General features: G+C 48.1%; 1 protein-coding gene across 1 annotated transcript in view; it reads left to right on the forward strand.

The window, feature by feature from the left end:
* LOC113407839 (disintegrin and metalloproteinase domain-containing protein 20-like) overlaps nt 1-14662 on the forward strand; it is a gene marked incomplete at its 5' end in the record, with an annotated part of 156170 nt that overhangs the window by 39753 nt on the left and 101755 nt on the right. The window contains one exon of the mRNA XM_029913050.1: nt 7268-7349. Within this exon, the coding sequence (XP_029768910.1) occupies nt 7268-7349 (82 nt within the window). The remainder of the gene's footprint in view (nt 1-7267; nt 7350-14662) is intronic.

A 14662-nucleotide genomic window follows, 5' to 3' on the forward strand; every position in this document is an offset into this window, starting at 1 on the left:
AAATCAGCAGCTGGAAACAAATAGATATTTTATAACTTCATATAAAAGTTTACAACCTGGGTGTATCTGTATACTTTTACCAATTACCGTAAAATAAATTTCAACTCATTGGGTGATGATGGGCCTTGCTAAGCTGCCATGTTTATAAAAATACTTTCATTGCACCTTTTTCTGTACTGCCGTAAACTAGTTAACCAGTAGTGAAGATAATTTGGGCCAGAGCATCAGATGATACAGATTGGTATATCTCCATTAAAGCCAGTTTACATCAGGTGAGCATCTGGCCCTATGTATGTGAGACTGGGACAACTGCATTCTTACATGTATATTTGTCCTCATATAACATAAGTGACTTATCGGGAGCAAGACGACAATCTTCATGTGGTGCTTCTGTTAAGTGTTGGTGTTTTTCGTGTTTTGTGCAAATTCACTATCATACGAATGTCGAGAACTGACCACTGGAGTTACCAATCTCCTACTGAAAGTAGCAATGATTAGATTTCCTTAAACTGCCCTTTTCAGAACTAAAAAAGAACAATTGGGCCAGTCGTCCAAATATACCAATTTAATATAGAAGGGATGTCCAGGAAAAAGTGTCAAGTATCAGAGGGGTAGCCATGTTAGTCTGAATCTGTAAAAAGCAACAGAGGGTCCTGTGGCACGTGTGACAAGATGGTCGATATAGTATGGTGGGTCCTGTGCTTTTCTTGGTGGGGGGGCTAAAATACCACCCCTTACCCCTGCTCTTGGGGCACCGAGGGCCCCACTAGTGGCCCAGGAAGGTGGTAAAGGAGGGAAGCGGGGGAGGGGTCTGGGTTTGCTCCTCACTCTGAGACCCAGCCCCTCTCAACCCCTGCAGGTTCTTACCCTCTTCCCCCTTGGGTGGGGTACCTTCAGTCCTTAAATGCTGGGGGAGGGAATGTTCCTCCCCTGCTGGGGCAGGGTCTCCCTTACTCTGGTTTTCTGTTCCTCCAAGTCTCACAACACACCTCCAAGCTCCAGTCCTCTCTCCTTCCTCCTTCCCCCTGACTGCCTGAAGCAGGGGGTTTTATTAGGTTTCTTACAGGGCCTTAATTGATTACAGGTGCTCCAATTAACCTGTAACAACCCTTCCTAGTCTACAGGGAACCACGCCTTAATTAACCTAGGGTTTATATACTTCCCTTCTACCACTTCCCACTGCTCCCTGGCCCTCCTGTTTCACACACCTTTAAGACTAACAGAAGTATTGGAGCATAAGCTTTCGTGGGTGAATGCCCACTTCATCAGACGCAAGTGGGCATTCACCCACGAAAGCTTATGCTCCAATACTTCTGTTAGTCTTAAAGGTGCCACAGGACCCTCTGTTGCTTTTTACAGGAAAAAGTGGATTACTTCTCGAGGACTCTCAAAGACCATCATATTGACATTGTGGCCCTCCAAGAAACACTCATGAAAGAAGATGACAAAGCTGCCAGACATAAAAATCTATGGCTACACCAAAATCACTGCTGTCAACCATCCAAAATATGGGCTAGCAGTGTACACGTGAAATGGATTAGAGGATGTAGAAGTTTTGGAAGAATCATCAACTAGCAGAAAAGAGATCAGCATGGTTAGAATCAGGGACATCATTATAATAAACATATACAAGCCATGTAACATAATGTGGCCTGATCTCATCTTCTCTTCCCTTCCTCATCTGGCCATCTACATAGGTGATTTTAACAGCCATCACAAAGACTGAGGATACTGCTCAAATAACATAGCCAGGGAACAGAGCACAGAATGGGCCTCCCTCAAAGACCTCCACCTGCTCTATGATCCGAAGCAAGCCATATCTTTTTGGTCTGCAAATTAGATAATGGATCACAACCCTGACCTGTGTTTTGTGACCCAGAACAGCACAGGCATTCCACTAGCCACAAGAATCATCTTGAGTCACTTCCTGCATAGCCAACATCACCCAGTTATCCTCCAGATAAGCCTGGAAATGCCTCTTCTGCAGTCGGTGCCAAAGCTGTGTTGGAATTTCCGTAAGGCTGACTTGCCCACCTACACTTTGGAAACAGAACATTGGATCCCACGGCTCAAACTAATACCTAGAAACTTTGGCCATTTTACAAACATCCTAAAATTGATCGCAAAGAAGTACATCCCGCGCAGTCACCACAAGGCTGCTGGACAAAAGAATCTGAGTCCCTCCTGAGGAAATATGAAAGGAGCATGTGACGGAAGCTGCCCCTCACTGGATGGCAAAGGGTTAATAGCAGCCCTTGGAGCTGCTGTGCAGAACCCAGCCAATCAGAGGAAGGCTTAGAAGCCGCCAGTCAGGGCCAGGCTGGGCCCCATAAGAAGGGCTGCAGGGCAGAGAGGAGTTCAGTCTCCCCCTGGAGCTTGAGGGAGAAGGTCTGGCTACCTATAGAGAGAAGTACCTGGGACAGAGCAGTGCTGGGCAGGGTCACGAGAGCAAGCGGAGCTCCAGCCTGGCTGGCTCCCAGACTGTGGCCTTGATACAGAGGCCAAGTAAGTGCTGCGGCTATGGGGAAGTGGCCCAGGGAAAGCAGGTAGTGGCAGAGGGGAAGGAGACGCAGTGAGTGGCTACCTGCTATAGGGTCCCTGGGTTAGGCCTAGAGTAGTGGGTGGGCCTGACCCCCTGCCCTTTTGCCCCACTGGCTGCTGAGGGAAGTGGCCAGCTAAGGGACTGCAGTTTGCCCCTGAGCAAGGGGCTGGACTAGGGGCTGCAGTTCACCACTGCAGCGAGAGGCCAGGCGAAGAACTGCCGGTTCCCCCTAAGGGGGGAGACAACCGAGTTGGGGCACAGCCAGAGGGCCATGCCCTGAAGAGGACGCCGTGGTCAGGGAGTGACGCGGGTCCCCACAGACAGTGGAGACGGTGGAGAAGCAGCGACAGAGAGTGAGACACCACAAGAGGAGGGCGCCCTGCTGATGGACAGAGCTAATTTCCAGAGCAGCCGGCAGGAGGTGCCCACGGTGGTGAGGATAACCTGTTACAGCAGCAACCCAGATAAAGCCACTGTGCTGCTTCAGTACTTGAATTTGGCACACCTGGAAATGTGGGAAGAGATTGTTGAGTCTTGATTTCACCCATTCGAGCTGCAAGGCATGGGCTCTTTTGTGGCAAGTTGGAGGGTCCTGTCCAGTAATGCTACACCTGGCAAAGGTAACTGCAAATGCTGTCACCTCTCATCTTCTTTCTAATAGCAAGGTGCCAACAGACAAGATTATGCGCCAGGAGGTCCAGCAGCAATTCTGCAGAAACCTTCACCAATTCGCGGAGGAATCTCCACTCTCCTTTCCATACTCTATTGCAGAGATCAACGTTGCGCTGTTGGAAATCAAAAGCTGGAAAGCTAATGGGATTGATGGCATTCCTCCAGAGTTTCTCAAGAACCTGGAGAGACATTGATGGGAATGGCTGGCGGCGCTTTTTATTGCTGTGCATAGAACCAGAGAAGTTCCAACAAGCTGGCAACAGGCAACCGTGTTTGCTGTACTGAAGCCTGGGAAATTCCCAACTACCACCCCGTCTCTCTCCTTTCAACCATTAGCAAGCTCATGAAATGGGTGCTGCTCCGCCATCTCTCTAACATTATCGAAGACATCCTCCCAGTGGAGTAGGCAGGATTTTGCCTGAAGAGGAACTGCTGTGACTTCACTTACCAGCCACATTGACAGGATTCCAACGTAAACTGAAGACGGGGATTGCCCTTGTTGATTTGTACTAGGCATATGACACCATCTTGAGACAGGGCCTCCTTCTCAATATCCCCCATGTAATTCACTGCTAGCGAACAATCTGTCTCTTGATAGCAATAACTAGGGACTGCCGCTTTGAGGTACACCTTAATGGCCAGATCAGCAGACGAAGAACTCTTAACTCAGGCATCCTTCGGGGCTCCATCATGGCCCCAATACTTTTAAATCTATCTGCCGTTGTAACGATGCTGGTTCTGGCGGGACCCAACTGAGAGTGCCAATTCAGGACAAATTGCTTAAAACAGGGCAGTTACAGCCCAAGGCTGGGGTTTTTCCACCTCTAAGGCAAACCAAACCAGCCAGACAAAGAGGACTTTGGTCTCACCCCACTGGCTAACCACAAGTCACACAAGCAATTCCCTTAGACTCTCCAGTTCCCAGTATCACCACCAGTGCCACTCTTCATGGGGATGAATGGTTATGAAAACCAATACCCCAGTAAAAGAAAAAAAGGTTCTCCCGATCCCAAAGGATCAAGCCCCAGACCCAGGTCAAGCAATAGAATAAACTGCAGGTTCAAATTAAGTCTCTGGAGTACATCCACAGCTGGGATGGGTCATTCAGTCCTTTGTGTAGAGCTTCCGTTTGTAGCAAAGTCCCTCCAGAGGTAAGAAGCAGGATTGAAGACCAGATGGAGATGAGGCATCAGCCTTTTATAGTCTTTTCCAGATGTAAGAACACCTTTTTGTTCTTACTGTGGAAAATTACAGCAAAATGGAGTCTGGCGTCACATGGGCAAGTCCCTGCATACTTTGCTGAGTTACAAGGCTATCTGCCTTCTCTCAATGTGTCAATTGTATAGCTGATGGTCCTTAATGGGCCATCAAGCAGGCTAGGCAGAGCTAACACCAACTTGTCTGGGATGTCTCCCAGAAGCATAGCATAAGTTTGAAATACAGACAGTATAGAGCCAATATTCATAACTTCAACTACAAAATTGATACACACATATAGACAGCATAATCATAACCAGCAAACCATAAACTTGTCTTAGACACCTCATTTGACCTCCTTTGTTGCAACAATGATCTATATGGTCCCAGATTATATCAATAACGTCACAGCCTTGGATATACCAACAACAGAGTTGAGAATATTTGTGTATGTGGATGACATTGTCAAGATCTTAGCACAATGGCTAATTATTTCCAATGCTGGAAACTTAGGCCTAAGCTGAAAAAAAACATGATGATTACTTTCCATCTGAACAATAAAATGGCTAATACTGAACTTGATGTGCAGTTCTGCGGTGAGAATGTCGGCCATGAGGGTATTCCAAAGTATCTCAGCATTACACTGGACCAGAGTTTGACCTTCCAACAAGATTTCAAGAACACCCATGATAAGCTCAGGTCTCGTGTCACACTTATCAGGAAAATGGCCAGAACATATTGGGGCTCCAATCCACAGATCCTATGAAGCGCAACAATTGACTTTGTATATTCTGCAGCTGAATAGTGTGTGCCAGTACGGTCTCACAGCATTCACACTAAACTCCTCAATACCCAATTCAATAATGCCATGTGCATAGTGTCAGGGATGCTCAAATTGATTTCAGTTGATAGGCTCACAGTCATATCGCATATCCAGCCTCCACAGATTAGAAGAGCTGCACAGACATCTCGCTTTCTCAGCCATGTCAATGCAAATATGAGGATCCCTTTGCACAATAATCTGCAGAACCTACCTGTAGTAGTGTTGGCTGAGGTTCGGCCCTCAGCGGGGCTGTGGGGTATCCCACCGCCTTGCTCTGGTCCGGCGGCAGTCTGGGATGGCAGACACACAGTTAGGGGGCTCAGGCCCGTAAGCAGGGGCTGAGCCAATAGATAAGAAAAGAGCCCCGAGCCCTCAATCCGGGCGGGGCAGTAATCACACAGTCTGGAGCTTCGGCCCTCAAGCAGGGGCTGAGGCAATGTCTATAGCAGCTCAGGCCCTAGGTCAGGGCGGGGCAGCAAGCAAATAGTCAGTCTGCAACCCAGGCCTTCAAGCAGGGGCTGGGTCAGTTTGTAGCAGCCCAGGCCCTAGGTCAGGGCGGGGCAACAAGCAAATAGTTAATCAGAAACCCAGGCCTTTAAGCAGGGGCTGGGTCAGTTTGTAGTAGCCCAGGCCCTAGGTCAGGGCGGGGCAGCAAACAAATAGTCAAGCAGCAACCCAGGCCTTTAAGCAGGGGCTGGGTCAGGGTTTGTAGCAGGTCCCAGCCTCTCTAGGCCAGGGAAAAAGGGGGAGTCTTTTCCCCCCCCACTCCACTGTGTCCCAGCCCAGGGCCCTAGCAGCGACGGAAACTCGCTGCTGTCAGTGGGGTTCCTGGCCGCAACACAGACATTGGCTCTGGCAGTGCAGCAGCCAGACTGGGGTCGGCTACCCTGGGGCTACTTCCACACTCCCCCTCGTATGGTACCTGGGCCGTCCTCCTGTCGTCGGTGCTCTCCACCAGCATCGGCTCCTCTGGGTAGGTAGCGAAGGGCAAGCTCGGCTTCTCCTCGGGGTAGCTGGCACGGGGCAGGCTTGGCCAGTCCTTCTCGGGGTAGCTGGCACGGGGCAGGCTCGGCTCCTCCTCGGGGTAGCTGGCACGGGGCAGGCTTGGCCAGTCCTCCTCAGGGTACCGGGCGAGAGGTAGGCTCGACAGGCCTGGTAAGTCAGCAGGCCGGTCGCGGCCTGCGGCTGTCTCCCAAGCGGGAGCTCGGCCACAGACGTCTGCTCTCTCCGCCGGCGTGGGCTCCACTGAGCTCTGCAGGCGGGCTTTTATACTTCCGGGTCGGGGCCGTGACCTCTGAGGGGCGGGCGCCGGACCCGGTGGCTCCGCCCACGTTGGTATTAGGGGAGGTTCGGCCCTCAGCGGGGCTGTGGGGTATCCCACCGCCTCGCTACACCACCGAAGACCAGATTAAAATCTCGCAACCCTCTGTGGAACCGCATCAAGCCCCTTACACTTAACTTCGACACTGAGGCTCAATGGAGAGCCATGTGGAGTGTTTCGATGGCTCAAAACAAACAGCTCATCATCGACCCCGCCAAGGAACCACTGGGTTTTGATTTATGTTGGAAAGACTGGTGCAGATTGAATCACAACAGGACATCTCATGGGAGATGTGAACAAACCCTCTTTAAATGGAAAATGAGGTAAACACCTGTATGCAACAGTGTGCTGGCTATCAAACCTAGATATAGATTTGTAATTGTTGCTACCAAGGCATATGGAAGAAGAAGAAGTGACTTATCTTTTAATATGGTCACTGATCACAGCAGAAGACACTTCAGCAAAGATGTTTCCAGTTGGTTCTGATGGGGCAGACTTTAGCTTGTAAGTAATTCTGGATTGGTGGACATTTATGTTATGAGAAGACGTATTTACAAGTAAGAACATAATGTTTTCTTATAGATCTAAATACGGATCTTATATATTACTGTTTTATTTATACTGAATTTATTTACAGCTGTAGAGAACAGTTTAATATCAAATGAACATTCTGTATTTACTGTATTTACATTTACTTTATTTTGTATTTTAGGGGTGGAAAATATCCAGGGATTGATGGGTATTCATATGGAGACCATCTGTGCACTGGTACTCCCTCAGTAGCTACTGTCAAAGTATGTGAAATATAGTCTACAGTATGTACACTTCAAAAATTGATATTTTAATTAATGTAAATATTTTCTCCAATAACATTATGCTAATAATTGATTGTTTCATAGCATTTAAGTCTAGAACTATTAGATCATCTAGACTGACATCCTGTATATCACAGGGCAGTAAATTGCACCCAGTTATCCCTAGATAAAGCCCAATTTCAGACCAAAGCCTTTCGGTCCTTAAATGACTAAACTGTTATGTGACACAGGCAGAGAACAGAAGAGACTAAGGTGCCACCAGGGCTCCTGCAATGGCAGGGAATTAACTAGGTGAGCTATGCCTAGAGGATCCCAGCACGTGATCCATGTCCCATGCTGCAGAAGAAGGAGAAAAAAACCTCAACGTCCCAGCCAAGCAGATCTGGGGGAAATTCCTTCCTTAAAATCTGGTGATCAGTTGCACCCTGAGGATATGAACAAGGCATACCAGCCAGTCATCTAAGAAAGAGGACTCCCTGCACCTCCTCAAAGTCCTGGTCCACCCATCGCGTGTCTCATCTCCAGCTGGGGATAATTGACTACACTCTGATGTGTCAGAGGAAGGTGGGGGGGAAAAAACCAGAGTACATTTGATCAATTTTGATCAATTGTGCATTTTGGGGGCAGGGGAAATCCTTCCTGACCCCTGCAAACACCTGAAACCATGAAGCATTCAATTTGATTATATTACTTGTCCTAATGCAAAGCTGCAAGTGTTATGAGCATGTTGAGAGCAATGGAAAACTTTCTGTTCTCCATGGCTCATGAAGAGAGGTAATGAACAGGGGATGCATAGATTCACAGATGTTAGTCAGAAGGGACCACTATGGCCATCCAGCCAACCACCCACACACAAAGGCCATAGAATTTCTCCCAGAATCTTGATTAAAGCAGATCTTTTAGAAAGATACCTAATCGCTGTGAATTTGCATCTTATTTCAAGTTGAATTTGTCTAACATCAACTTCCAGCCATTGGAACTTGTTATGACTTTGTCAGCAAGACTGAAACTCCTCCCTCCCCCCCCACCAGATATCTGGTCTATGTGTAAAAAGCTATACACAGCAATCAAGTCACCTCTCAACCATCTCTTTAATAAGCTGAATAAATTGAGCTTCTTAAGCCTCACGTCATAAAACTTGTTCTTCTTTGAATGCTTGCTCATATTCATTCCTCCACATTAGGTGTATGCATGCCATCTGCACAATCACTGGAGATTTTTCCCTCAATGGTATCCGTCGGGCCGGCTCTAGTGCCCTTTGGCACTGAGCACTCATGTGCCAATAGGAGAGGCCCAGTTGGTTCCGCATCCTCTCAGTTCCTTCTTACCTACTATGGTGGTCGCTGGAACAGCTCCTCTTGCTTACTGGTTTTGTTATCCCAGTTCTTTATTTTCTCAGCTTGGATGTTGTAGATTAATTTTATATATAGTTAGTTAAAACTTCTTGCCTTGTTAGCGGATTTTCGTCTGCTCCCGGTACTGGGGCATGCCCCGGTCCCCAGGTTTCAAGCTCTGTGCCTCCTGTAGCAAGCCCATGCCTGTAAGTGACCCACACTCCACTTGTCTGAAATGCCTGGGAGAGACTCATATCGGGGAATGGTGCCAGATCTGTTGGGACTTCAAGCTCTGTACGAAGAAGGACATGGAGGCCAGGCTGAAGTTCCTCCTGATGGAGGCGGTGCTCCATCCCTAATCAGAGCCGAGCCAGTCTGACTTGGCACCCAGTGTCTCAGCATCAGTGCAGAGTGCTCCTTCTGACATGAAAGAATCTCTGCACTGTTCTCCACTGGTACCAAAGAAAAAACATAAGAAGCAGCTGGCAGAGAGGGGACATTCTCAGACTCTGAAGAAAGCCAACCACATAGAGTGCAATGGAGTATGACCTGAGTCTGGCCAGTCCTCTGCCCCCACTCTGAGGGCAGCACCATCAACTCCACCTCATAGGCAAGTTCCATTGAGTCTGGTCCTGGACCATCCCTTGGCACTGGAGGAGCAATGCGACACCAGCAAGATTGTGGTACCATTTATTCTGGAGGCATTTGTTGTGGCCAGGGACCTGCTGGTGCTTTCAGTACCACCATTGCCAGTGGTACAAGAGTTGGTACCGGGGAGCAGAAGGGAGCCTGTGGCCCTGGGCTCCCATTCGGTACCAGCCCCCTCGGTACCATCTAGAGGGAAACCGTCCTTGCTTGCCTCAACCCAGGTATTCCTACCTCAGCACCATTCCCTGGCACCGATGGATATCTCCCCTCCATGTTCCTCAGAGGAAGGCTCGTCATTGTACTTGGAGGTAGAATTGTATTCCCACTCGAGGAACTGCTGTCAGTTCCCCACTGGGCAGCCCGACCAGTTGATGGACCTGGGTGCAGGGGTGTTGCTGAGTACTTGGCACAATGAGTACTTGCTTATGCAGATACAACAGCCATTTTGGAACCTGTGGGGTTTTCCCCCTATGCAAGGGCCCTCTTCCAGACACTCTTACTCCGTAATCTCGGAAGGAAGAATGCCCCCATCCTACGACCAGCACGTGACCAAGCCTTAGGACCTAGATCTCTGGGACCCAGTCAGTGCAGAAGGAGAGGAGCAGGACCCCCTTCCAATATAGGCCTCTTCTTTCTCTTCCCTGGATGAGGCAGTGTCTGGGATGCCTGTATCCTCCCCTCATGACGACTTTGCAGCTGACCAGGAGCTGAAAGTGGAGGTAGTCAAAGAATCCTCCCATAGCCTGGTTCATATTCTGTCCACTGTGGGCCCGTCAAAAGTGGCCCTCCCTCTCAATGAGGCCATTATGGTACCAGTTAAAGCTTTGTGGCAAACCATGTCCTCTCTGCCTCCCACTGCAAAAAGTGCTGAAAAGAAGTATTTTCTTCCCACCCAAGTCTATGAGTACTTGTACTCCCACCCCCCTCCAGGGTTCCTGGTGGTCTTGGCGGCCAATGAGAGAGACAGACAGGGACAGCAAAGAGTGACTCCCAAAGCAAAGGATGCGAAGAGACTAGACTGTTTGGAAGAAAGGTTTATTCTACAGGAGGTCCACAGCTCCAACCAGCAGGCTTTGCTGGGGAGATACAATTTTAATGTCTGGAAGTCGATGATGAAATGGAAAGACTGTCTTCCCTAGGAATCCAGATAGGAGTTCTCTGCTTTGGTGGAGGAAGGGAAGTTTGTGGCCAGGGCCTCCCCACAGGCCACCATTTTTGGAGGATGGATCCTGGCTTCTGCAGTGCTCATGCATATATATTCTGGGCTCCAGTCCTCGGGTCTACCAACGGAGGTCTAACAGTCCATCCAGAACCTTTCATTTGAATGCACTTTGCTCTTCTCCAAACAAATGGATGTGAAGTTTTACCGCCTAAAGGTTTCTAGAGCCACCCTCAAGTCCCTAGGTCTATGTGCCCCAGTGCCTTCGAGGAAACACTTCCAGCCTCAACAACCAGTCCACTTTTCAGCTCTGCCACCATGCCAGGACCTGTTTAAGAAGCGAAACGGGTTATAAATGCAGACATTTGCCCCTGCCCACTTCAGCCTCACTAGGGGCCATCACAGATACTTGGGAGGCCCCAAGCAGAACTTTTGATGTGGTGCCTGAGGACATTATACCAGTTCCTGTACCATATCCTGCCCACCTTTTGTTTTCAAACCATCTCTCCCTGGCCTCCATTATTCCAGGGAACTGGTACACTGCCCTCGACTTAAAAGGCACCTATTTTCACATCTCCATATTTCAGGACCATAGAAGATTTCTCAGGTTCATTGTGAACCAAACCCACTACCAGTTCGCTGTCATCCCCTTCGGCCTGTTGGCAGCCCTTCAGGTATTCACGAAATGCATGGCAAGAGTGGTGGCCTTCCTGAGAAGGTAAAGGGTGTGAGTCTACCCTTACCTCGACAACTGGCTGATCATCCGAGGCCCAGATGAGAGCCAGCATCCATCTGGTCCAATCTACGTTCCAAGCACTGGGCCTGCTGACAAATGAGCAGAAGTCAACACTCATCCCCATTCAGAAGATAGAGTTTATAGGTGTGATGCTTGATTGCACCTGGGTCAGAGCCTTTCTCCCAGAGACTTGCTTCCAGGCAGTGTCTGGCAATGGGACCAGCTCTGTTCAATATCTTCATCAACGACTTAGATATTGGCATAGAAAGTACACTTATTAAGTTTGCAGATGATACCAAACTGGGAGGGATTGCAACTGCTTTGGAGGATAGGGTCATAATTCAAAATGATCTGGACAAATTGGAGAAATGATCTGAGGTAAACAGGATGAAGTTTAATAAAGACAAATGCAAAGTGCTCCACTTAGGAAGGAACAATCAGTTTCACATATACAGAATGGGAAGAGACTGTCACATAAATACCACCCTGTACCGGAAACCTACTGACCGCTACACTTACCTACATGCCTCCAGCTTCCATCCAGGACACACCACACGATCCATTGTCTACAGCCAAGCTCTAAGATATAACCGTATTTGCTCCAATCCCTCAGATAGAGACAAGCACCTACAAGATCTCTATCAAGCATTCTTAAAACTACAATACCCACCTGCTGAAGTGAAAAAACAGATTGACAGAGCCAGACGAGTACCCAGAAGTCACCTCCTACAAGACAGGGCCAACAAAGAAAATAACAGAACACCACTAGCTGTCACCTTCAGCCCCCAACTAAAACCTCTCCAGCGCATCATCAGAGATCTACAACCTATCCTGAAAGATGATCCTTTACTCTCACAGATCTTGGGAGACAGACCTGTCCTCGCTTACAGACAACCCCCCAACCTAAAGCAAATACTCACCAGCAACCACACATCACTGAACAAAAACACTGACCCAGGAACCTATCCTTGTAACAAAGCCCGATGCCAACTCTGTCCACATATCTATTCAAGTGACACCATCATAGGGCCTAATCACATCAGCCATACCATCAGGGGCTCGTTCACCTGCACATCTACCAATGTGATATATGCCATCATGTGCCAGCAATGCCCCTCTGCCATGTACATTGGCCAAACCGGACAGTCTCTACGCAAAAGAATTAATGGACACAAATCTGACATCAGGAATCATAATACTCAAAAACCAGTGGGAGAACACTTTAACCTGTCTGGCCATTCTTTGACAGACCTGCGGGTGGCTATCTTAAAACAGAAAAACTTCAAAAACAGACTCCAACGAGAGACTGCTGAGCTGGAATTGATATGCAAACTAGACACAATCAACTCAGGGCTAAATAGGGATTGGGAATGGCTGAGCCATTACAAACATTGAATCTATCTCCCCTTGTAAGTACTCTCACACTTGCTTCTTATCAAACTGTCTGTACTGGGCTATCTTGATTATCACTTCAAAAGTTTTTTTTCTCTTACTTAATTGGCCTCTCAGAGTTGGTAAGACAACTCCCACCTGTTCATGCTCTCTGTATGTGTGTATATATATCTCCTCAATATATTTCACTCTATATGCATCCGAAGAAGTGGGTTGTAGCCCACAAAAGCTTATGCTCTAATAAATTTGTTAGTCTCTAAGGTGCCACAAGTACTCCTGTTATTTTTGTCTAGGAAGGAATATGGCAGAAAGGGATCTAGGGGTTATAGTGGACCACAAGCTAAATATGAGTCAACAGTGTGATGCTGTTGCAAAAAAAGCAAACATGATTCTGGAATGCATTAACAGGTGTTTTGTGAGCAAGACACGAGAAGTCATTCTTCCGCTCTACTCTGCGCTGGTTAGGCCTCAACTGGAGTATTGTGTCCAGTTCTGGGCACTGCATTTCAAGAAAGATGTAGAGAAATTGGAGAGGGTCCAGAGAAGAGCAACAAGGATGATTAAAGGACTAGAGAACATGATCTATGAAGGAAGGCTGAAAGAATTGTGTTTGTTTAGTTTGGAAAAGAGAAGACTGGGGGGGGGGGGTTGTGAAAGGCTGAAAGGCTCTGACCCAGGTGCAATCAAGCATCACACCTATAAACTCTATCTTCTGAATGGGGATGAGTGTTGACTTCTGCTCAAGACATGATAGCAGTTTTCAGGTATCTAAAAGGGTGTCATAAGGAGGAAGGAGAAAACTTGTTCATCTTAGCCTCTAAGGATAGAACAAGAAGCAATGGGCTTAAACTGCAGCAAGGGAGGTCTAGGTTGGACATTAGGAAAAAGTTCCTATCTGTCAGGGTGGTTAAACACTGAAATAAATTGCCTAGGAGGTTGTGGAATCTCCATCTCTGGAGATATTTAAGAGTAGGTTAGATAATGTCTATCAGGGATGGTCTAGACAGTATTTGGTCCTGCCATGAGGGCAGGGGACTGGACTCGATGACCTCTCGAGGTCCCTTCCAGCCCTAGAATCTATGAATCTATGAATGTCATCCCTAATATAGCAGGTCAAAGCCCGCCCCATCACAACAGCCAGTTTCTCTCTCAGACAATTGGGTCATATGGCTGCGTGCACATACGTGGTGCAACACACGAAACTGCACCTTAGACCTCTTTAAGCATGGCTGGCCTCAGCATGTTCACCAAACTATCATGATTTGGACTCAGTGCTTACAGTTCCCGTCAAGGTTCCCACCTCTCTAGATTGGTGGAGGGACCCCCGGAGGTTGGCTTTGGCATTCCCTTCATCAGTCCCCAACCGTCAGTATCCCCAATCTTGGATACAACTGAGCTAGGTTGGGGGACTCACCTTGAGCACCTCAGGACTCAACGTCTATGGTCCCAGGAGGCGTTCTCCTTGCATATAAATGTCAGAGAGCTGAGAGCGGTCCGCCTAGCATGCCAGGTGCTTTTACTCCAGATTGCAGACAAGGTTGTGCAAGTCCCTAAGAACAACACAGAAGCCATGTTTTACATAGACAGGCATGGAGGAGCACACTCTTCCCCCCTGTGACAAGAGGCAATTCACTTGTGGGAATTCTGAGGGAAGCACTTGATCCACCTTGTAGCTTCTCACCTTCTGGGAGCCTGGATCAATGTGACAGTTCCCCTCAGCAGACCTTTCTCCTCTTACCATGAGTGGTTCCTTTGTCCCAATATAGCCATGACCATCTTCCAATCGTGGGGGACTCCCCTCATAGACCTGTGCTCAACCAAGCAGAACAGGAAGTGTCAACTGTTTTGCTCTCTATGCAGGCACAGCCTGGGCTTGTTCTCAAATGCCTTTCTGTTCACCTTGGAAAAGCACTTGTTCTATGCATTTCCTCCCATTTCTCTCATGAACAAAGTCTTACTCAAAGTCAAACAGGGTAGACTACAGTTTATTTTTATAGCCCCATGCCAGCACTGGTTCACCATG

Source organism: Terrapene carolina, unplaced genomic scaffold (genome assembly GCF_002925995.2).
Source record: "Terrapene carolina triunguis isolate 2854851 unplaced genomic scaffold, T_m_triunguis-2.0 Scaffold430, whole genome shotgun sequence".
Lineage (NCBI taxonomy): Eukaryota > Metazoa > Chordata > Testudines > Emydidae > Terrapene > Terrapene triunguis.